The sequence below is a fragment of the Onychostoma macrolepis genome, chromosome 02 (assembly GCF_012432095.1).
Source record: "Onychostoma macrolepis isolate SWU-2019 chromosome 02, ASM1243209v1, whole genome shotgun sequence".
NCBI classification, from domain to species: domain Eukaryota; kingdom Metazoa; phylum Chordata; class Actinopteri; order Cypriniformes; family Cyprinidae; genus Onychostoma; species Onychostoma macrolepis.
The window spans coordinates 14,652,466-14,677,671 of record NC_081156.1 but is presented as its reverse complement, the minus strand read 5'-3'; the positions used below and the strand labels follow the sequence as shown (position 1 = coordinate 14,677,671).

Below are 25,206 nucleotides of genomic sequence, written 5' to 3'. Positions count from 1 at the left end.
ACAAGCACATTAATCCTGATGATACTCCTATGGTCCAAAGCAGTTTAGTCCATCTAGTAAACCATGACCATTATTTATAAGTTAAAGGGTTAGTTCACCCAAAAATGAAAATTCTGTGATTTAATTACTCACCCTCATGTCATTACAAAACCTTCATTCACTGAAACACATCTTTTATGGCCCAGAAAGGTAGTAACGACACCGTTAAAATAGTCCATGTGACATTAGTGGTTCAACCGTAATGTTATGAAGCTATGTGAATACAAAGAAAACAAAAATAACGTGATGGTCTCCGCTGCCATTTACAAGAGTACCACGATGCTTGCATGCGTGTGGTGTTGCTAATGTAGGAGCCAGTGTTGTGATGTAGAACCCCAATGCGCTGCGGCTTGTCTGCAAGCAGAGGAATGCACACGCACGCATCATGATACTGTTGTGAGACTGACACGGAAGAGAAGAAATTGTTGAATAAAGTCGTTATTTTTGTTTTCTTTTCACACAAAAATATCCACGTTCAGTTTTAATCACACTGGTAAAACCGTCAACACCGTCTATCACAGCAACCCTAGTAGCTTCATAAAATTAAGGTTGAACCACTGATGTCACATGGACTATTTTAACGATGTAATTACTACCTTTCTGGGCCTTGATTGTGTCAGTTCCATTGCTGTCTATGCAGGGTCAGAAAACTCTTGAGATTTCGTCAAAAATATCTAAATTTGTGTTCCAAAGATGAACGGTCTTACAGGTTTGGAACGACACGGGTGAGTAATTAATAACAGAAGTTTTGTTTTTGGGTTAACTATCCCTTTAAAGATTGAATATTCTGAGCCATATACATTTTTGGCATTTTAATTAACAGATCCATTTCTTCAGTAGTATGTGATGGTTTAGATTGGAAAAAATGCTTTTTGTGGGGAAAAGGGGGAAGAATATTTTTAAATCATTTACACACCTTTTTTTTTTTTTTTTTATCTAAATGGGAGTGGTTTACATTTCATATTTGTTAGTTTGTGTACTTCTAAAAAAAATTGCCATGCATATTGAAAATTTAAATTTGAATATTTACAGTATTTAGTTTTGTGTGGTAAATTGGGCTGAAAGACTGTTCTTGTACGCAGGGGCATATGCAGATTTTTGCACAGTAAAGTGCTCTTTAGGATGCAAATGTCTTTCCACTTAATGCCAGATACTGCTCTCCAGCAAGTAGCAAATCATGGTTTTGAGGCTGTTGACCTTTAGTTACGTCCTATATCCTTACATCCCTATATTCAATGTGTTTTAGGTGCGAAGGAGCAGTTGGCGAAAGAGAATGAGGAACTGAAGCAGCAGAGAGAGGAGCTGGATGTGAGGATGAGTGCGCTCAAGTCCCAGTATGAAGGCCGGTTGAGCCGACAGGAGAGAGAGCTGAGGGAACTCCGTGAGCAACAGGAGAGACACGGAGATCAGAAAGATGAAGCTCAGGAGCCTGGCCAGAGCAAGGTACAGCACCACAAATGGCCTCTGTACAAATTTATGTAGAAATACTATGCGTTATGTATGTAGAAATGTATGTATGAATACTATGTGACTTTATTTGCATTCATAGGTTTTTATATTTGACAAGAGACTTCCTGGGCTTTATTTGCTGAATGAAAGGATTTAAGTAAATATATGATCATCAAAGTACTATTTTTTTTTTTTTCTTCCTCTAGGTTCAAGAGGCACAGAGGTCATCAGATGCTCGCCAGATCACTCTCAAACCCACGCCTGCTGCTGACAGAGGAAGGTAATGCTTTATATCCACCTAATTTTGCACTGCGGAAATAAACTATTTTCCATGAATGCGCAAGACTTCTGCATATTTTATTCTAGCGTTGCTATTGTCTCTATATTCCATCTGTTAACAGCGCCAGTACATCCGAACCACCCACCGCTAACATCAAGCCCACACCAGTTGCTGCCGCCCCCAGCAAGCCTTCACCAATCGCAGGGAGCAAGTCCACCCCTAGGGCAAGCATCCGCCCAATGATAACACCCGCTCCTGTGACTACACCCACGCCCACAGCCACAGTCATGCCCACAACACAGGTGGAAACGCAGGAAGGTATGGGTGGAGTTCAGGCTTTGACATCTGATAGGATCTATATTAGCGCACAAGTTGTAAATTGTCATTGATTTGTTCCATCAGCTCTCCAGTCCACAGAGAGTCCAATGGAGCATGTGACGGTCTTCGGCAGCACCAGCGGCACAGTGCGCTCCACCAGCCCTAACATACAGACCACACAGCCAATCCTCGGCCTGCAGCAGAGCCAAGCCACCGCCTGCAGCCCACTCAGCAGCAGACCAGTCAGGAGCCAGCAACGACCATAATGGAGGCAGTTCATAGCTCACAGATGGAGAGGCCGTCCACTTCCACTGCTGTCTTTGGTACAGGTACAAAGAACCATGAAGAAATCATAACAAAATGTACACTCATTAATGTTCTTAGTCTTACTTGATTTATTTAATTCAATAGAAAAAAATATTGTCAAGTTACTATTTGGTTTAGCTCAGAAATAATGTTAACTAGCCAAATAGTAGGGGTGTGCCCGAAGCCGAATACCTTATTCAGAAAGGCACGGATAATGGCTACAAAAACAAATAACGGATAACGAATAATTCTGCCTGAATATTTGGCTGAGGCTTGCACAGTTTTGTGTTTTCTGGATAACAGGTGAGCCAGGGGATCAGTGCAATAGTTTACACAAACCTCTAAAGTCGCGCAATAATGAGTATGTGAAGTGAATGAAAGCAAACTTTATAAATGGGAGCACAAATCAAACATTTGCCTTGCTGTTGCCTCTCCGTGCATCGCAAGAGTAATATCAACTAAAATACTACATCATACACGTTCTACTATTTGTGTATATTTAAAAGGCAATTATTTAAACCTTGTACGATAGGATACACAAATGAATGCAATAAATACAGTGCGATCGCCAATCTCTGTGCGTCTCCGTCTCTCAAAAACCAAACCAGCTCTCTTTCAAGGGTAAGCTAATAATTAACTTAAATGCAGATACATTTTCTACTAGGCCTACATGTTTGCTGCTTTATCTTTTGCTGGTTTGCGTGGCACACGCACATTTGTTTAGTGAAGTTCAAAAATGACTCATTTAAAGAGTTCTGCATAATGAAAATGCACGTGCACCTTGAATTAATCTAATTCAGTCGTGTTCAAATGATTAACGTTTGTCATGAAACCGCTCTGCTTGAATGATACATTTTTTTTGTTTTGTTTTGTTTTTAGAAATTATTCATTTTATATTTTAGATCACTAAATAGGGCAAATAGTCGAAACACAAATACTTTTCCATACTCTGTTCTCTTTTTTCCATACTTTTCCAGTCTTACTTGGGCTAAGTGAAATACTTTTCCAAACTGCGCAGGAACCAGTGAGCCAAAGCAAAGCATGTTGTTTTACATAAACCTCTAAAATTACAACGCAGTAACAAGTGTGTGAAGTAAATGAGTGTATAAAATTGCAGTGTTGCAGTTGCCTTTTTTTCCAGTAATTTTCTAGTAATCAATTTCCATATTTTGAATTAAATTAATTAAAACTGCGTAGGAACCCTTGTTTTAATTAGAAGATATTTAAATATTTATTTATTGGATCACTAAAAGGTCCCCAAGCTGGAATTCGAACTTGCGTCGCCCGAAGCACAACCGCACTACATCTGGAAGTACTGGGTACAAGGGTATCGGCTCCGACTGTTATAAGATATTTAAATAAATGTTATAATCATAAAAAAATAATTATTTTAGTTAAACACGGCATATTTGTTCAGTGATAACAATGAAAAAAAAAAAAAGTTCCGGTTCAAGCGCCGCCTACTTACGAATACAGATACGAATAATTTAGTGATTGTTACAGATATAAATACTGGCTTCGCTGCACACCCCTACCAAATAGATAATGAAAGACTCATTTATATTTTAGGAGAAAATGGTAACCGTGATATTATAGAGACACCAATGGGATATTTTTCACTGACCCTTCCCCCTCCCTCCCCAGCACTCCCTTTATTAATATGAGGTTTCTGACTAACATGTCTTCTGTCAGTGTCGGCAACAGCAGGCTCATCTGTGCCCAAGCGAGTGAGAGAGGAAGAGCAGGAGAGCTCCACTGAGGTGACCGACACCACACAGGATGACCCCACCTACCCACCAATCACTAAGAAGCTCCGCATCATAAGATGTATGGGCCTGGAGGTGAGCAGTGGCTTGTTATTTATTAAGAATTTGCCTGATTTTAAAATGGAAACTCCCTATTTTGTGAAAGAGATTCTAAAAATCATCCTACTGCATTTGGGTCAGTTTTGACTGTGAAGAGGTACATAAAAATATCTGAAGTCCATAGATTATTTTTAGAATAATTTTAATATGGAAACAAAACTTTGGGAATAAGATAAGACTATGAAAATACACATTTGTTTCAGAATTTTTAAACCTTTAAAAAAAAAATTGTACATTGTAACACTTAGTGTATTAGCTCATTTTCTCCCAAGGGTCAAATTAGGTTTTTTACACTATGCAGATTTTTTTAATTTTCCAGCTGTGAATTAGATTTGTGTCTCATACTTAAGTGAAATATATTTTATTAACAAATATAGCCTCTTTCTTGTATCTTACACATACACTTTTGACTGAATTGTTTTTTTTAAATATAAATATGCACACACAAAGACGGCATAAACAGCCAAAAGATGTTTTAGAGGAGTATGAGAAAATGTGTAATTTTCATCAAAATTGAAAGTTTATGCAACTAAAATGAATAACAAATATGGAATGTTTTCCAACAAAATATAGGCTGTTTCGTTAGAAAATGAATATGTAGGTTTTAAAGGAATTAAATGCTGGTAATTCTCTAATTCTCAGACTGTTTTGTTAACCTCACATGATATATTCAAATAAAATTTCTCAAGATATGTTTTGCAGTATAGTGATTTTTGCTGTAAAATTTTAAATGTAAAATAATTTCTTAATTGTTTACTTCATAGAGCAAATAATGTTGCAATAACAAGAACTTTTGAAAAAAAGAAAAGATTGTTTTCATTGATGAGAAGTTATTGATCAGATGCAATATGGTTTTAGTTGAAAAATATTAAAATATTATGACTTGCGCAAGTTTACGTTCCACCAGGTCAAAATTGAAAATTGACAGTGACTGCAGGTCTAGAATGCATTAGGAGGGAAAGGGAATCGTTTCACTTGTTTGTAAATTAGATACACTATTGGCACTGTATGCATGCTTTTGCTAGAAGCCAGTGAAGGCATTGATTCTGATAGAAAGATGTGGTGTCCATTTGTATTTATTTACCCAGGCTTTACAAACTCTGTGCATGTACAATTTCTGTTGTAGATGCTGCACTTGAGATGCAAGAAACACTCACTGTGGTTATAACCTTGGCTATTAAAAATAGACACTTTTGATTATACATCATCCCACTATTTTTGCAGGATGCTTCCGGCACTGAGGAGAGTAACGACGCTATGGGTGAAGCTCCAGGAGAAGGCCAGCAGCCTCCTGATGCCAGTGAGGTACCAGCGCTTTAGTAACAGTATAACCATAGCCACTCATCCCAACAATGAACAACCAGTGCACTGATCGTGTCTGTTCATCTCTCACAGGAAGCATATCCCGTGTTAGGAGAGGGAGATGAAGAATCTTTGTCTCAGTCTGTCCCGATGGATCAGGTGAGCGAGTCCCAACCCTCAGAATCTCAGATCAGCGGACAGGACTCATCAGAGGAGTGTAAGCATGACGTCATCGTCATCGAGACAGATAGCGGCACTGAGGAGGAAGAAGAAGAGCAGGAGGAGCCTGGACAGGTCAGTCTGGTTCTCAAAGCAGAGACTCTGTAATTATTAGCATGTATTAACCTCCCTTCTTTCTGCAGTATGAAGAGGATGATGCAGAAGATGATGATGAAGATGGTGACGGAGGGATGGCAGAAGCAGCAGAGGAGAGTAATGAAGGCAGTGGGAGTGCAGATGCCAATGAGGCCTACGAGGGGGATGAGGCAGAGGTGACCTCTACTTTTCTAACAGTCTGGGGCATAAAGCTGCTTTTGTAATGAAAGCCAGTTGGTTACTAGAAAACAATTTGTTCCATTGTCTTTGCAAACACTGTCAGAGTTAAGATTGTGACGCTTTGACTGTTTACCTTTTTCTGCTGGTTTTGATGTGATTTGGCAGGGCGATGGAGCAGCTGATCCAGGCATTGACAATGAAGAGAGTCAAGAAGCATCTGATTCAATCCAGAAGCAAGCAGACTCTCAGAGCAGTGGTACAAAAACACACACAATGCATTCATTTCTCATGTTAATGCTGCAATACTCTGCCATTCAAAAAAAAAAAAAAAAAAAATTCTGGGGTCGCTATGACTTTTAAAAATGGTTTTGAAAGAAGTCTCTCATGCTCAGCAAGGCTGTATTTATTGGTTCAAAATCAGTTTGAAAAAGTCTTTTTATTTTAATATTACTTCAGTCCGCATTGTCACATGAGGAAAATCTCAAGAAATCATTTTAATATGCTGATTTGCTGCTCAAGAATAATTTCTTATCATCAATGTTGAAAACAGTTGTGCTGCTTAATGTTTTTATGGAAGCTATACTGTGATTCTTTGATGGATAAGTGGTTCATTATAAAAAAAAATAAAAAAACAAAGTTGGAAATGAAGATTTTCATGAAGTTGCCTTGAGAAAGTCTCCTCTTCGGGCCAAATTTAGGTAGTATCTCCTTCCTATAGCTTTAAAGCTACAACCACCAAACTCGGGTCAGCTTCAAACTGTTCTGAAGTTAGTTGCTTTCTTTGCAAACTGATCTGGCTTACGGTTTTCGAAAACAAGATGCTCAAAACCAACAAAAATCCCTTCCACTTTCATTGAGGGAGTGAAAACTTATATACAATGAGACCTATGGTGTATTGCTATATCAAAACTTAACAGCTGACTACTGAAAAAACAGCTAAAACCAGCCTAAGCTGATTGGCTGGTCTCCAAGGCTGGTTTTAAAGTGGTTTTGGCCACTTAGCTGGTCAGGCTGGGAGACCTGCTAAAAGACCAAAGCAAGCTTAAAGCTTAGCTTTACTTTCAGCTTAAACCAGCTAAGACTAGACTGGTTTTAGCTGTTTTTAGCTTTTGTTTTGCTAAATCAGCTGGTTTAGCTGTTTTTGCTAAATGAGCTGTTTTTTATATACTAAATCAGCTGGTTTAGCTGGTTAACTTTTTTTTTTTTTTTTCTTCTTTTTTTTTTTTGCTAAATCAGCTAGTTTTGTTTTTTGTTAAATCAGCTGGTTATTAACTTCTTTTTACCAAATCAGATGGTTTTAGCTGTTTTTAATAGTTTTTTTTTCATTCATGTTAGCAACGTTAAATCATTCTATCTATCCAAGTCTGTTTTTCTATCTATCGAACATTCTAGCTTTGAAAACTATTAAACTAAAACTATTTCATTCAAAAAAAAATTTATGGACCCTAGCGTTTGAATGGTAATGTATACTTTAACATAGTTTCCCTGTTCAGTCCACCCAGACCTCATGGAAAAAGGGTTATACACTGACGTCTAGACTATGAAAGTGTGCAATTCCCTTTACTGTGGGAAGAAGTGACAAATCTATGAATAATGAATCTGAATAACTTTCCTGTGTGTTCACAGGTGAAGTTAGTGTCAGCACCCTGGAGTCCTTCCCTGCTGAGCCTGTGAGAGAGCAACAGCCAGTCCTCAGCACCACCACCACCACCACCTCCTCCCTGGGTCCACGTCTTCCCCAATCCCCCCGGAGACCACATCACACCCCACCCCCACGCCTCAACATCCACCCCGTCCCTGAACTTGGACCCCCCATCATGCAGGTATATAGATCATGTGCTTTACTTGAAAGCAGCTCAAAATAAAAGTTCTGTTTTGTTTCCACACAAATCCAATTCTTCCATTTCTGTATTACATAATTTTGATGACTCTACTGTTCTGGACAGAGGCAGTCAGGACAGAGCAGACGGCCCTCGATGAGTCGTGCACCCCAACTCACGCCTGGAATCGGAAGCATGGTGAGTGAACTTTATTTTGTTTAACCAATATAAACATCCTGCATCTTTAGTGCTTCATAATTTCTGACAGAGTATTTTGGTTCCTTCAGCAACACTTCTTTGATGATGATGACAGAATGGTTCCTAGCACTCCCACCCTCGTCGTGCCACACCGCACAGATGGCTTTGCAGAGGCCATTCAGTGAGTCACAGCAACTTTTACGCTTTTATACCACGAAGGGAAACATTATTAAACATCTTGATTAATGATGCATCCCTTCATCTCAGTTCCCCCCAGGTGGCCGGAGTTCCTCGCTTCCGTTTTGGCCCTCCTGAGGATATGATGCCCCAGGCCAGCTCCTCTCATTCTGACTTGAGCCATCTGGCCACACATGGAGGTGAGTACAAACACGACACAGTAATGCTGCTTTCACATTGTTTCCGAATGACCTTGATTACATGATGGCAACCTAGAGTTTGTGTTTTTGAGACATTCATGTCCTTTGTACGCAAGCATTAGTTTCTTTGACAACACTATTTTTTTTACAGTATTCATTACTATATCATTTTTCATTTAGTAAAACACTACTTTTAAAAAGTTTGTGGTTGGTTTTGGAATATTTTTGAAGAAAGTCTCTTATACTCACCAAGGCTGCATTTATTTGATCAAAACAATAGTAAAACCATAATATTGTGAAATAATTATTAAAATAAAAAAATTCAATTTATTATTAATTCTTTTAAATTGTAATATATTTTAGTTATAGTAGTTATTATATATTAGTTAGTTATGTGTGTGTATATATATGTATATATATATTTTTTTTAATATACTTTTCAAACCTTACTTTTAAATAGTAGTGTACATTTTAACATTCAATAAGCTGTACACATTATTTAATGCATTGTTAACAAACATATGTTAATCAAATTAATTAAACAATATAAATGAAGATGCATTTCTGATTTGTAAAAAGTCAGCTTTCATAAAATTCAGAGTTTCCAACTAGAAAATTTGAATTTTTTTTTTTTTTTATTAGTTGAAAATGAACATAGCATAATTCCTGACATTTCTTCCTGTCATTTTTCAGGGTTGGGCATGTATGAAAGTCCTCTCTTCCTGCCTGCTCATGATGAAGAGTCTGGAGGCAGGAGTGTCCCCACCACTCCTCTACAAGTGGCTGCTCCAGGTGAGCTGCTGGAGGAAGTCCTGTCAAATGTGTTTGGTTGATATCTTTTAGTCAAACCTAACTGCTCTCCTCCTTTCATTTGTGTTGACAGTGACGGTTTTCACAGAGAGCCACCCCTCTGATGTGTCAGAGACCGCCTCTCAGTCGGTTCCCATGGTCAGCACGTCCACCGCCGGTCTGACCGCACCAGGAGAAGCTGTCCCAGGGGACGATGGAGATGATGTTTTTGTGGGGGAGGCTGAGAGTGAAGGGTGAGTTTCATGCTTCACCTCAGAGCGGCTCAGTTGGGGGTTGTTGGGGGAGTCGTGGCCTAATGGTTAGAGTCGGACTTGTAATCCAAAGGTTGCGAGTTTGAGTCTCAGGTCGGGCAGGAATTGTAGGTGGGGGGAGTGAATATACAGTGCTCTCTCCACCCTCAATACCACGACCGAGGTGCCCTTGAGCAAGGCACCGAACCCCCAACTGCTCCCCGGGCGCCGCAGCATAAATGGCTGCCCACTGCGTGGGTGTGTGTTCACGGTGTGTGTGTGTTCACTGCTGTTTGTGTGCACTTTGGTTGGGTTAAATGCAGAGCACAAATTCCGAGTATGGGTCACCATACTTGGTCACATGTCACGTCACTTTCACTTAGTGATTGTGTTATGTGTGTGCAGGGCGAGTAGTGAGGCATGTCTAGAGGGCCAGTCGGAGCTGGAATCCGCACAGCCGACTGATGATGCCAGCCTGCCCTCCACTAGTCAAGAGCCCACGTCAAGCTCCGCAGGTACACACCGTTTACAGACTTGCCACTTTGATTTATTTTTTCTTCTTCGTTTTTTCTTCTGGATCTGGTCATTTAAAAATTAAATTTGACCTAATTCTGTCTAAAGTAAAATTTATTTTCTTATTTTGTTGGGGTATAAAGTCCAAACTTCATTGTTGTGATGCAGCTATCCTGACATCATTAACAAAACAAGCCTAATTAAAATCTTTTGTTTAGTTAGTATTTAGAAGCAAAGAATCTCTGTCAATTTAAAAAAGTCTAAAACCTCATATGATATTGATAAATGGAAATGTGTGTGTAATATTATGTTTATATTTATACATGTATACACACACATGCATGTGTACTTAAACTTATTTAAAAAACTTAAATTATTCTATTTAATTTGACATTTTTGTGTTGTTAGATTTAGCACTGATTTGTCACTGACCCGTAAGTATTTGACCCTGTTTATCACCCCATTTCTCTTCCTCTTTTTAGATACGAGCACCAGCGCCAGTACTGGTCAGGCCAAACCTGCAAGCCGGTTCCTTCCACAGCACCAGCCGCCCCGGAGGAACCAGATCATCAGGAGAGGTCAGGACCCCATTTCTCGCTCATCTGTTTCTACATCAATCCTCTTACTCATACATAAACTCATTAGTCACACACACTCTCACAAAAAGTAACAACACAGACTGGATTTGAAAACTTTTCTGTTTTTAATGAAGCAAAGATTACTTGAAATGCATACAGAAGCTTTTCATTGGTCAGTTTGTGCTTGTTTGGATATTTGGTATCTGTTCTGTAGAAACAGATCAGGAATTTGGATGTCTACAAAGATCTTCAATGAAATCTGATTTGGTTTGTCTGGGTCTGTATCTCGATCTTCTCCTGTAGGTGGTGTTTTTCCTCGTGGAGGTCGGGGTCGAGGACTTAACAGAGGCACTCCCATCTAAATCCATCCACCTTTACAGTGTCTGCCCAGCAGAAACACTGATCACGACTCTTCATAGTACCCAGAATCAACCTACTTCTGATTTACTTTGTTTAATGTTTTGTTTCAATGTGCTTTAAAACGTGGGTTAGATTTATTTTATATTTTGTGAGTAATCATACTGACGCTATGTTCAATGGTTTTGCTAATAAATGGAGAATCTTTCTCGCCATGCAGCTGCTGGTGGTGTTTGTTTCATGCTGCTCTTTCAGGCACAGTTGAGCCACTTGCTGATGTCATTCTGCTGGGAGGAATGGCTGGCAGGGGCCGTCAGAGCGGGCAGATCACTGCTAATCTTGACGTTTAGGACTTTAGCTGTAAATCACAGAGATGATGTTATTGAATGCATCGCTTTAAATGTACTGATGTCTCAGACTCAGTAACATATTTTACATTTGAATCTTCTCACAAACGGTCTTCACTTTTAATTACACAGGTAATACGTGTAGTGTTGCAAGATAAAATGTTGTCACTTACGCCAAGAGAAAACAAAGTAATCGAAACCATCTGACTTCCTGGGATTGGGCATGGACAAGGCTGATGTCACAGGGGTGGGGAAACCCTTCATTTTGAGGCTGATGTTGATCTCCCCTGACAACTGGATCGCTGTCAAATTAGAAGAACGTAAAATAACTTTTGTATCTTTTTTTTTTTCTGTTGCAGCATTAACATTAACCAAAATGGATACTATTAAAATCTTTTCCATTTGAAATAAAATATAAATATTAGATATAAATGTTGCTTTGGCAATTAAATGCAATAAAATGAAGAACTAAAATTACTAAAATGAAAACTGAAAAGTAAATTAAAGCTAAGTAAATATTTAAAACTAAAATATTAAATATATATATATATATATATATATATATATATATATATATATATATATATATATATATATATATATATATATTTTTTTTTTAATTTTAGTGAATGCTGAAAATATGAGCGCAACCTGAAAATAAAAGCAAATATGAATAATGCAATAATCATATATGACCCTGGACCACAAAACCACTCATAAGGGTCAATTTTTTGAAAATGAGATTTATACATCATCTGAATAAATAAGCTTTCCATTGATGTATGGTTTGTTAGGATAGGACAATATTTGACCGATATACAACTATGTGAAAATCTGGAATCTGAGGGTGCAAAAAAAAAAAAAAAAAAATCTAAATATTGAGAAAATCACCTCTACAGTTGTCCAAATGTAGTTCTTAGCGATGCATATTACTAATAAAAAATTAAGTTTTGATATATTTATGGTAGGAAATGTACAAAATATCTGGTAACACTTTACAATGAGGTTCATTAGTTAACAACATTAGTAAACGTGAGCTAAGAATGAACAATACTTCTACAGCATTTATGAATCTTAGTTGATGTTAATTTCAGCATTTACTAATGCATTATTAAAATCACAAGTTGTGTTTGTTAACATTAGTTAATGCACTGTGAACATGAATAAACAATAAACAACTGTATTTTCATTAACTAACATTAACAAAGATTAATAAATAGTGTAATAAATGCATTGCTCATTGTTTGTTCATGTTAGTTAATACATTAATGTTAACAAATGACACCTTATTGTAAAGTGTTACAAAATATCTTCATGGACCATGATATAACATCCTAATGATTTTTGGCATAAAAGAAAAATCGATCATTTTGATCCATACAATGTATTATTGACTATTGCTACAAATATACCCGTGCTAGTTATGAATGGTTTTGTGGTCCAGGGTCACATTTAAATAATACTAAAATGATATAATTGCAATAATTTTTAAATACTCTTTTCAATGCATTGCAATAGGTTTCTTTGAGTACCTCAATTTAGTATAAAAACAATTCAGATTACCTGCTTGTTTGCCATTTTTCGGAACTTTGTCTGAATTTTTGGATCTCTTTCCGCTGCAAGTTGGTGCACTTGCAGGAGGAAAAGTTAATTTCTGAACTGTGCCTCCTGATTAGAAAACAAATATTAATGAATTTTCTCATTTTGGTCATTTCTAATAATGCGAACCAAGCATAGGATTCAGAGGGCTCCAGTCAGCACCTTTCTTGAAGAAGTACACAGACTCAGGTCTCTTTCTGGTGGCTGGGATTGGCAGAGCAGCAGTGATCTCACCGGTGAGCCCACCAAAGTCCTGGGACACAGATCTGGGATATCCAGGTTCCACAACACCATTCTCCAAACTCCAATAGTTGTCACCCTTAGTGAGAGAAAATGGACAATTCAGTGGATTTTCAAGGGTTGCAAACACGATTAGTGATGGTTTTCCATGTTCATCAGTACCTTGATGATATAGGTCTTGCCCTGGCAGTTGCAGCGTGTGAAGGCCGTGTCGATGGGAGACGGGATGCCCAGTTCTTCAGTGATTCTACGAGCAGGACCAGCTCTTTTGGTCTTGGGGTTCACCATCCAAAAAAAGTGACCTGAGATGGATAGCACTTTTCTTAATTAGTGATATGGGGGAAAAAATTGCACTATATGCAACAGTACATCTACACAGAAGATGTACCTCTGAAAACTATGATGGAGTTGTTGGGAGAGTTGCCATTCCATCAATGGCAAGGCCGCTGCAGAGATCAGGGTTCGAGTTGGCATCTTAAAAAACAGAAATAAGTAGTTCAAATATATTCAGATTTAATTTACACTTCTGGTCAAGTCTTTTGTGATCAGCCTTGCATTTATTTGATTAAAATGCATTTAAAACTGCAATATTACAATTTAAAAGAGCTGTTTGCTAATGTAAAATGTAATTTATTCCTGTGATGGCAAGGATGAATTTTCAGAAGCCATTACTACAGTCTTTATTATCACATGATCCTTCAGAAATCATTAATATGCTGATTTGGTGATCAATAATCATCTCTTATCATTATCAGTGTTGGAAAAAAGTTTTTGCTGCTGAATATTACTTTTGGGAAGCAATTTTTTTAGTGATACTCTACTATTCAAAAGTTTGGGGTAAATACGATTAAAAACAAAAAAGAAATCTTGTTTATTATTAAACTGATCAAAAGTGACAGTAAAAGTTTTAGAATGTTAAAAAAAACGTTTGTTATTTCAAATATACGCTGTTTTTAACTTTCTATTCATAAAAGAATCTTGAAAAAATGTTTCACAGTTTTCGCAAAATTGTTAAGCAGTAAAAACTTTCTTATTGATATTAAAAACACTAATAATAAGAACCAATATTAATAATTAAGCACCAATAATAAATCACAGGAATAAATTACATTTTAACATTAATTGATAAAAGTTGAAATATTGCTGTTTTACTGTATTTTTAACCCAATAAATGCATGCTGAGCGAAAGAGATTTCTACCAAAAACAATAAAATAAAAAAAACAACTTTTGACCAGTAGTGTATTTTAATGAATCGACTGAACAACAGATGTATATAACATGAAATATTGACAGCATATTTTATGTGGTTAGATAAATGATTCTTTTTTAATTCTGAATACAGGTAATTTCAAACATTTTCCATATATACAGGTGGTAATTTCAGGGATGTGAAGAAATCCAGGTGTTATGTAAGGTTCCATACCTGGTGCCGCAGGGGTGCTGGCTGCCATGGCCTGGGCGATGTCTGCAAGAGTGCTGGGTCTGTGTGCAGCAGCCGGCCCCTCACCTTGTCCACTGACGGAGAGGGAGATCTGCACAGGGATGGTTAGGGGATTGTCAGAGGAAGGTCCATCTGCAGGAGCAGGGCCGGATCCTGGCAGAGGGAACCCAGAAGGGTTGGTACCGATGCCTGCGAGGGCATATATGAAGTTTGGTTAATATTTTGATTATCAGCTCACATGTATCTAACTTGTATCTAACTTTCTGTAGATTTGAATTTGTTGTAATAAATTTTAATTTTAATAGGTAAATTCTATTTAAGCTGTTACCGGGTATGTCCGAGGGTGTCAGAGGAGCGAAGATGTCCTGGGGCAGAGGGACACCAGCAGGAAGTGATGCAGCATCAGATGGAGCCATATAGCTATTCAGTGTGCTGCCTGGGAACAAAAAAAAATAAAAAATTGCTATTGGTCAAAGGTTTGGGATCAGTAAGAATTGTATTTCTTTATTTTTTGAAAGAAATTAATACTTTTATTCAGCAAGGATTAAATAGTTCAAAGGTGGCAGTAAAGACATTTATAAAGTTGACAAATATTTCTATTTCAAATAAATGATAATAATGATCATTTTCAACATTGATAATAATAAGAAATGTTTAATAAGCGCTAAATTAGCATATTAGAATCATTTTTTTGAAGGATCATGTTACATTGTAGACTGGAGTAATGGTTGCTGAAAATTCAGCTTTTCCATCAAAGGAATGAATTACGTTCGTAGTTTTTCAACAATATTACTGTTTTACTGTATATTTGATTAAATAAATGCAGTCTTGATAAGCATAAGGGACTTTACATATAATAATAAATGTAAAATAAATGTAGCTTACCATCTCTCATTAGATCTGGGTTTCGCTGTGCTGCGAGACATGCTGCCATACACTCCTCAATATAATCTAAAGAAACAGCAAATAAAAATACACTTTGAAGAACTACAAAAATGAGAACTATAGGGTTCCAGTCAGACTACTTTCTACTAGGGAACACTTTTATTGGTGTTATAAACCACTGCTGTTCACTACTGATTCATATACCTATGTTTTGTTTTTTAAATCTTCTGCTCTTTGTGCAACTGAATGGATCATTATACTATTTGTTCTTTAGTTTAGTTCAACACTGAGTTGTTTTGTATCGTGTTTAGTTTTAGTGACTGTAGTCTGTGACCAACGCTGTCTGAAGGCTGTTTGGTCTTTATATCTTAACATGTTACAGCTTAAGCGAATGACCTTTAACATCTACATAATCTACAGCCAATCAGCACTAAAAAGGTTCACAACCATACAACAAAACAAAAAAAGGATTAAATAGACATTAATATAATACCTGTTGGTTTGTTTAGTTTTGAGTTTCTTGCAGCTTGCATTTGGGAGAAAGCATCTGATGAAGACAAGAATAATTAGGTCAAAACACGAATAAAAGTCAGTGGAGATAAATACATATTACATTATTAACAATTTCAGGGAACATTTGCTAATGTTCTATAAGTAGCAGCCTATATAGTCAAGTAATTTTATATAGTGCTTTTATACTGTGGGTCTCTGAGTGGTCTTGTGTCATACCGCACTGCGCTCTGTAGTCTGGGCAGCAGGAGTTGTGGCGCGTGCAGTCTGAATCGCACTCACACTGTCTCCCGCGCCGGAACGCCTCACCACAGCGACCCCTGCAGGAGTCACCTGTAATTACACACAGCTGCTTATCAAATCCACTGCATGCTGTTTGATACATGCATTTCTAAGGCCTCTAAATGAACACCATGATCAAACCTAAAAAAAATACGAAAAATCATGTTAAAATGTCAGAATCAAATATGAGGAACATTTATTTGCACATCTTTCAGTCATCATTGTGTTGCATTATGTTTTGCCCCCACAATTAAAACTAGCATTGATAAAAAATAAAATAAAATAAAACCTGTAACAGTTATCTTACGAAGAGATTTTTATCCAGGCCTCTGAATAAAATTTAGGTGTTTTTTCCCTCCTTGAATGTAAACTAAAATAATTTTAGGAAAAGGTTTAAAAATGAAGAAACTCATTATAGAAATGATGTATAAAATGTTAAAGTACATATAAACTATTAGTCACTATTTGCAGTAATAAATCTGCAGTCCCTGTTTTGATCTTAAGGCTTTTGTTTACATTAAAAAAATATATATTTATAAAAAGACATACAATTGTTATAGTAATTAAAAAAAGATTTTGAATGATGAATTAGACCAGGCAGTGAAGGAAAAGCATTAATAAGTATCCAACATTCTAAAATAAAACCTACATTTGGTCACCACATAAATTCATAGTTTTGATTATTTTACTATTATTTGAATTTCAAAAACAAGTAAATACAGAACAAGTGTCATTGTGAGATGATAAGGGTCTTACCAACAGTGCAGACATCGTCAAAATCCTTGCAGCACTCGCCGTGGACAAAACAGTTGTAGTCACAGCTACAGACCTGTCCACGGGTGAACGGCTCGCCACATCTGCCCACACAACTGCCTGCACACAACACCACAAGCTAAAGCCAACCGAAACCCCACCAGAACCGAGATGGACAGACCCAGAAATGATCCGACTCACCTTGAGCAGCACACAGCGGCAGAAGAACACAGGCTAGCGCCAGGAGAAATGAGACCAGAGCAGATCCAGTCATGATAACACCTCAAAAGAGCAGCTCACACTGATAAAACACCTGTATGTCTAAAAAAAAAAGAAAGACATGATATGATATGATATGATATGATCAAAAAACATTGAAGTTAGTTTGTCGTCTGCATGCAGAGAGGGACTTACCAAAGAGAAGCGTCTTTCTCAACTCACCTTGTTCTGTCCTTGCGCTTTGTCTCTTTTATACTATATGGCAGCTGGATTTCTCCTGTTGGCTAGAAACTTTAATTAACCACCACAGCCCAATTAAAGCATGATGATGTAAAGACTAACCTCCTACACACACACACACACACACACACACTAGACAACAGCAGCAATGTGTCCACGGTGCTGACAGAAGAGTCAGTGACCTCTGTTAAAATGTCCTTGGATCTCAATGTTCCACAACTGGTTGATTTTTTTTTTTTATTATGGCTATTAAAATTTCAGTGTCCAGTGGTTCTGATACTGGATTTCAGAGCATGAATGTTCACAATGCGGTCAGCTCATGGGTCAAAATTAAGCTTTTTAATCAAATTCAGAGAAACCAAAACATGTCACATGCAGAGGTCCTGCACTTTTTCCAGACTTTATTTAGTTGACACAGATGGTGTTTGACCTTTCTAATGTGGTCATGAAAATGAAGCTATGTACTATTGACAAAAGGCCTCTCAGGTTTCTCTCATTTCAAATCTGAGTCACTCGATTGGGTCCAAGATTTGGTTTCATGTAGGAGGTCATGGTCGTTTGAGTGTTTGGTGACTGTTTGGGTGGTTGGTAAGGTATGTATGTGTCTCACGTAGCTGCCAAAACTGATTCATAAGCTGAACCGAGAAGGACGTTGGCGTAATGACCTCCTAATACCCAAAATCAAACACAATCCAACAATGTAGTCATTAAAAAAACTATATGTGCTATGTAATAAATGTTTCAGCCTTTCTCTCAGTTCCTGCCACAATAAAATGACCATGCGCTGTGAAGAAACTTAAGTGAGAGAGAAAACATCCTCTTTATGGGAAGTGGTTTTTGTTCTGAAGTAATGTCTTTCAGATGTTAAACAGTGTACCACACCTCCAAACACACTGCAGCGATTATTTCAATCTTCTGGTTTGGTCATGCGCTTCAAAACGTCAGCATTGCCTCAGGGACACCCACCATTCAGACGCATTAGTCCACGTGTCCCTAACACCAAAGGCAATAGATTTTCTGTTCAGACGTTGTTGTTGTTAACAGTCTGAACAAAGTTGGAGAAAATGAACAAAATAAAACCTTAGAGACAGATCATGTTCTCACTGTGTTATCGTTTATTGTTTAGAAAAAGAGAATTTAAGGACAATTTGGGCCACTTCAATCAGTGTCTCGCGTCACAATCTGTTCGAGCTCAGATGTATCTATCTTTGCAGCCCTGACACAACTACTTTGAGGTTTCCATCATGTTATTGATTGCTCAGTCATTGCTTTGCAGTCTGAAGATTTGTAGACTTTTTGAAACTAATGCACATAAAAGTTCAGTTGATTTTAAATGTGTTTGAAAGAAATCTTTTATACTCCCTTTTTTAATCCATTAAAAATCCAAAAACGAATAAAGTAATATATTTAAAATGTAATTTATTCCTGTGGCAGCAAAGCTTTTCAGCGGTCATTATTCCAGTCTTCAGTGTCACATGATCCTTCACAAATCAATATAATTTGCAAATTTGGTGCTCAAGAAACATTTCTTCTTATTATCAATGTTGAAAACAGTTGTGCTGGGCAGTATTGTTGTGTAAACCGTGATAAAATTTCTTTCAGGATCCTTGATGAATAGAAAATTCAAAAGAACAGTCTTTAACTGAAATAGAAATGGTTTGCAACTAAAAAAAAATAAAAAATCTTACTGGCCCTTAACTTTTGGAGATATACAGGTGCATCTCAATGAATTAGAATGTCATGGAAAAGTTCATTTATTTCAGTAATTCAACTCAAATTGTGAAACTCGTGTATTAAATAAATTCAGTGCAAACAGACTGAAGTAGTTTAAGTCTTTGCTTCTTTTAATTGTGATGATTTTGGTCACATTTAACAAAAACCCACCAATTCACTATCTCAACAAATTAGAATACTTCTTAAGACCAATAAAATAAACATTTTTAGTGAATTGTTGGCCTTCTGGAAAGTATGTTCATTTACTGTATGTACTCAATACTTGGTAGGGGCTCCTTTTGCTTTAATTACTGCCTCAATTCGGCGTGGCATGGAGGTGATCAGTTTGTGGCACTGCTGAGGTGGTATGGAAGCTCAGGTTTGTTTGACAGTGGCCTTCAGCTCATCTGCATTTTTTGGTCTCTTGTTTCTCATTTTGGTCTGGTGAGTTTGCTGGCCAGTCAAGCACACCAACACCATGGTCATTTAACCAACTTTTGGTGCTTTTGGCAGTGTGGGCAGGTGCCAAATCCTGCTGGAAAATGAAATCAGCATCTTTAAAAAGCTGGTCAGCAGAAGGAAGCATGAAGTGCTCCAAAATTTCTTGGTAAACGGGTGCAGTGACTTTGGTTTTCTAAAAACACAATGGACCAACACCAGCAGATGACATTGCACCCCAAACCATCACAGACTGTGGAAACTTAACACTGGACTTCAAGCAACTTGGGCTATGAGCTTCTCCACCCTTCCTCCAGACTCTAGGACCTTGGTTTCCAAATGAAATACAAAACTTGCTCTCATCTGAAAAGAGGACTTTGGACCACTGGGCAACAGTCCAGTTCTTCTTCTCCTTATCCCAGGTAAGAAGCCTCTGACGTTGTCTGTGGTTCAGGAGTGGCTTAACAAGAGGAATACGACAACTGTAGCCAAATTCCTTGACATGTCTATGTATGGTGGCTCTTGATGCCTTGACCCCAGCCTCAGTCCATTCCTTGTGAAGTTCACCCAAATTCTTGAATCGATTTTGCTTGACAATTCTCATAAGGCTGAGGTTCTCTCGGTTGGTTGTGCATCTTTTTCTTCCACATTTTTTCCTTCCACTCAACATTCTGTTAACATGCTTGGATACAGCACTCTGTGAACAGCCAGCTTCTTTGGTAATGAATGTTTGTGGCTTACCCTCCTTGTGAAGGGTGTCAATGATTGTCTTCTGGACAACTGTCAGATCAGCAGTCTTCCCCATGATTGTGTAGCCTAGTGAACCAAACTGAGAGACCATTTTGAAGGCTCAGGAAACCTTTGCAGGTGTTTTGAGTTGATTAGCTGATTGGCATGTCACCATATTCTAATTTGTTGAGATAGTGAATTGGTGGGTTTTGTTAAATGTGAGCCAAAATCATCACAATTAAAAGAACCAAAGACTTAAACTACTGAATGAACTTTTCCACGACATTCTAATTGATTGAGATGCACCTGTATATACTGTATACTCCCAGAAAAAAGGTACAACAGCTTGTCAGCTTGACACTGGGGCAGAACCCTTTCAAAAGGTACACCTTTTGGTACATTATTACATTATTTACCCCTAAAGGGTACATATTAGTACCTAAAGTGTTCATATTAGTACCCAAATGGTACCTGTTAGTACTTTTTGAAACTGTAAACCTGCCTCAGTGACAGCTTGTACCTTTTTTCTGAGATTGTATGTGTAAAATACCCTAAAATAGCCATATATATACAGTATCTCACAGAAGTGAGTACAGCCCTCATATTTTTGTAAATATTTTATTATATCTTTTCATGTAACAACACTAAAGAGATGACACTTTGCTACAATGTAAAGTAGTGAGTGTACAGCTTGTATAACAGTGTAAATTTGCTGTCCCCTCAAAATAACTCAACACACAGTCATTAATGTCTAAACTGCTGGCCACAAAAGTGAGTACACCCCTAAGTGAAAATGTCCAAATTGGGCCCAAAGTGTCAATATTTTGTGTGGCCACCATTATTTTCCAGCACTGCCTTAACCCTCTTGGGCATGGAGTTCACCAGAGCTTCACAGGTTGCCACTAAAGTCCACTTACACTCCTCCATGACGACATCACAGAGGTGGTGGATGTTAGAGACCTCGCGCTCCTCCACCTTCCATTTGAGGATGCCCCACAGATGCTCAATAGGGTTTAGGTCTGGAGACATGCTTGGCCAGTCCATCACCTTTACCCTCAGCTTCTTTAGCAAGGCAGTGTGTTTGTGGTCGTTATCGTGTTGGATCAGAAGGGAGGGGATCATGCTCTGCTTCAGTATGTCACAGAACATGTTGGCATTCATGGTTCCCTCAATGAACTGTAGCTCCCCAGTGCCGGCAGCACTCATGCAGCCCCAGACCATGACACTCCCAGCACCATGCTTGACTGTAGGCAAGACACACTTGTCTTTGTACTCCTCACCTGGTTGCCGCCACACACGCTTGACACCATTTGAACCAAATAAGTTTATCTTGGTCTCATCAGACCACAGGACATGGTTCCAGTAATCCATGTCCTTAGTCTGCTTGTCTTCAGCAAACTGTTTGCGGGCTTTCTTGTGCATCATCTTTCGAAGAGGCTTCCTTCTGGGACAACAGCCATGCAGACCAATTTGATGCAGTGTGCGGCGTATGGTCTGAGCACTGACAGACTGACCCCCCACACCCCTTCAACCTCTGCAGCAATGCTGGCAGCACTCATACGTCTATTTCCCAAACACAACCTCTGGATATGACGCTGAGCACGTGCACTCAGCTTCTTTGGTCGACCATGGCGAGGCCTGTTCTGAGTGGAACCTGTCCTGTTAAACCGCTGTATGGTCTTGGCCAACATGCTGCAGCTCAGTTTCAGGGTCTTGGCAATCTTCTTATAGCCTACGCCATCTTTATGTAGAGCAACAATTATTTTTTTTCAGATCCTCAGAGAGTTCTTTGCCATGAGGTGCCATGTTGAACTTCCAGTGACCAGTATGAGAGAGTGAGAGCGATAACACCAAATTTAACTCACCTGCTCCCCATTCACATGTGAGACCTTGTAACACTAACGAGTCACATGACTCCGGGAGAGAAAATGGCTAATTGGGCCCAATTTGGACATTTTCACTTAGGGGTGTACTCACTTTTGTGGCCAGCGGTTTAGACATTAATGACTGTGTGTTGTGTTATTTTGAGGGGACAGCAAATTTACACTTTTATTACAAGCTGTACACTCTACATTGTAGCAAAGTGTCATTTCTTCAGTGTTGTCACATGAAAAGATATAATAAAATATTTACAAAAATGTCAGGGGTGTACTCACTTCTGTGAGATACTGTATTGAGCTCATATATAGATATGTAGGCTTCTTGTTCAAGTATAATCTTCCTGTATAATGAAAATCCAGATAAAGAGCTTGACTTGATCGACTATTTAGTGACTATAGTGTAAATATGAAGAGTTTGGTTCCAAAACACGATAAACGCCATTTTTAAAAAGTTACGCCAAAATTAGTATTGTATCTGGTCGGTATTGAAAAGTCAATTTTTAATTTTACGCAAAATGCGATATCTGCCGTGTTATTCTGTCATGTTTTCTCCCTTTTTTCCCAAACCGCGACAAACGTCTCCCTTCTCTGCAGAAAGCGATAAATCCGCTCAACCAATCACAGCGCTCCATTCCACGCACTGTTTCCCTAATCTACTTTGTATTTTGTGTTCAACAAACAAACAAAAATTAGGGCTGCATGATAAATCGCATGTGATTGGCATGCGCATCTCGTCAGTAAAGCCGGTTCTGTGATCTCCATCACGTGCTTTCAGATGGAGCGGCATTTAATACACAGAGCCGTAGATCACAGACAAGCTACGCAGTATCGCGTTCATAATCTCAAATGAATCGCATTCGATTATGAACGCGAAATTGCATAGCTTGTCAGTGTAAGTGTTTTTATTACAGCCATTAATGTTTTTGTTATATACATGCAGCTTTATAGCACTAGTCAACTAAATGAATGTAACATGGCAAAGATGAATGCACGTTTGGAAGTTGAATGTAAGCGAAATGTCATTTTGGAATTTCTGTGGTCTAATGTGATATTGTTGTTCATGTTCTTGTCCATGATGAAATTTTCTTTTATTGTTGTAATTAATTTAAAGCATTAACAAGATTATTTTAATTAGAATTAATTTTGAGGGTGATGATGACTGATTGAATGTAGGCTATTTTTAGTCCAGTGCCTGTATATAAGATTAGTCATATGTGGATCATCTTACTTTGTTGTGTATTTTCAACAGTTTCAATATGAAAAATTACTTTTATATTGATTCAATGGATTTATTGCATTTTGAAAACAAAAACAAAAAACAAACATAAAAAAACGTGTCATGGATTTATTGCATTTTGGGGAAAAAATAATCAGTTTTTATAATAAATCTTTGAAAATCAAAATCTGGATTTGAATTTTTAATGTTATAACCTAAAGATGCTATGTGAAAGTTTGAAACAGAAAATAGTGGTTTTCATCGTGCCAATTTCTTGAATTTTTTCGTTCAGAAGTATTCGAGGAAAAGGTATTTCCCATAGTAATGTAGAGTGACCGAATTGAAGGGGAACACATTTTTACTAAAATGAATCAAAACGGATTTATAGAATTTTGGAACCAAACTCTTCATATATATCTATATCATATATATATATGAACAAGACGGATAATAATGAGGTTTCTTATCAGCTACATAAATTTGCAACATTTTGCAGTGCATAGTGATAAACAGATGTTTAGCAAAGAAATCTATCTGTCTGTCCCCATATATACTGCCAGTATATGAGTGGCGTACAGAGATGGATTGTGAATTAAATATACATAATTATGCCATGGTCTGTCTGAACACTCGATTCTGATTGGCTGGCATGTGTTGATTAAATTCGTTGAACTGCACAGGTAGTTCCAGGTCAGTTTAATCACGTTCTATATTAATGCGCTTCCTATAAACATTGGTAACCATAGTAACATACAGTTACAGTTGAATAGTAATACAGACAAAAATAACCGTCATTTTTATCGTTCCGATCAAATATTGCAGCACAAATATTATTAACATCTTTAATATGTGAATGCTGGGAAATGACCATGGCATAAACGATATGCACGTCGTGCATTCAAATCGTTTAATGCACAGCTAGCCGTTGATTATCCCTTACATGTCCAGGAATTTCAGATTTGGTAAAATCTGTGATAACCTGACACCTAAATTTCTTTTCTTTTCTTTCTTTCTAGAGCTGGTATGGGTCAAATCCAGTGATCAACATTTTGGTTTGATATCTGTGTTTGTTTATGTTGTATTCACCGCCATTACTTTGCCCTACAGATGATTATAAATATAACGAATGAGCACGAAATATCATGTGACTGAATCAGATCAGCTATATCACGGGTGAAACTTTAACCAAAAATGTTTGCCATTTTGTGAAGTTTGTGGCAGGGACGATTCTAGGATTTTCATTTTAGGGGCGCTCAGCCCCCAATGAGGGTACAATAACAAAAAAATAAATAAATATTTACAAAAAAATTGATTGAAAATTTGTACAAAAAATTAACAAGCAATTAAAATGAGTGCACTGACTGAGGGCTGTCGGTCACTGTCTTTAATCATTTCTATGCATAACTGTATGGTAGTTAATGCCACATGCACTGTAATATTATGTTCTATATTGAAAGCTAAATTTCCAAATGAAAATAGCAATAACGTGATCGTTTTATAAAGTATGCGTTCATATGTGTTAAGGGCTTTCGCTGAAGGAAACAGCTGTGGTGTGATGACTGGTGAATGCAGCGAAAACTTTACAGTAGATTGGAAACCGATTGCTCTCCCATGACTTTTTGTAAACTGTATTTATGACAAAGAACTGCATAGATGTAGATATTATAACAATCTATCGATAAACACACACCTTGTCCTCTCCTCTGCGCCACCGCAGTCTGTGGATTGAAGAACGCGCAGAAAGATGCGGAGGAGCCGAAGTCTGCTGCCGTTTTC

General features: G+C 37.8%; 2 protein-coding genes across 2 annotated transcripts in view; one reads left to right on the top strand and one right to left on the bottom strand.

Moving 5' to 3' along the window:
- Positions 1 to 11,156, top strand: part of tpra (translocated promoter region a, nuclear basket protein) — a 26,647-nt gene extending 15,491 nt beyond the window's left edge. The window contains 19 exon segments of the mRNA XM_058751971.1: positions 1,286 to 1,482; positions 1,695 to 1,768; positions 1,890 to 2,086; positions 2,171 to 2,302; positions 2,305 to 2,415; positions 4,085 to 4,233; positions 5,482 to 5,562; positions 5,653 to 5,853; positions 5,922 to 6,050; positions 6,220 to 6,310; positions 7,681 to 7,877; positions 8,001 to 8,072; positions 8,162 to 8,253; positions 8,340 to 8,449; positions 9,143 to 9,241; positions 9,333 to 9,492; positions 9,895 to 10,004; positions 10,485 to 10,580; positions 10,884 to 11,156. Coding sequence (XP_058607954.1) covers positions 1,286 to 1,482; positions 1,695 to 1,768; positions 1,890 to 2,086; positions 2,171 to 2,302; positions 2,305 to 2,415; positions 4,085 to 4,233; positions 5,482 to 5,562; positions 5,653 to 5,853; positions 5,922 to 6,050; positions 6,220 to 6,310; positions 7,681 to 7,877; positions 8,001 to 8,072; positions 8,162 to 8,253; positions 8,340 to 8,449; positions 9,143 to 9,241; positions 9,333 to 9,492; positions 9,895 to 10,004; positions 10,485 to 10,580; positions 10,884 to 10,942 — 2,357 coding nt within the window. The 3' untranslated portion in view covers positions 10,943 to 11,156.
- prg4a (proteoglycan 4a) lies at positions 11,157 to 25,206 on the bottom strand. Its single transcript, XM_058752112.1, is given in 17 exon segments — positions 11,157 to 11,295; positions 11,458 to 11,586; positions 12,848 to 12,952; positions 13,046 to 13,202; positions 13,286 to 13,425; positions 13,512 to 13,538; positions 13,541 to 13,583; positions 14,546 to 14,754; positions 14,894 to 15,001; positions 15,451 to 15,516; positions 15,944 to 15,997; positions 16,180 to 16,293; positions 16,999 to 17,115; positions 17,197 to 17,316; positions 17,437 to 17,498; positions 18,337 to 18,447; positions 25,121 to 25,206. Coding segments are annotated over 14 exon segments (1,449 nt in total). The 5' UTR covers positions 17,270 to 17,316; positions 17,437 to 17,498; positions 18,337 to 18,447; positions 25,121 to 25,206; the 3' UTR covers positions 11,157 to 11,188.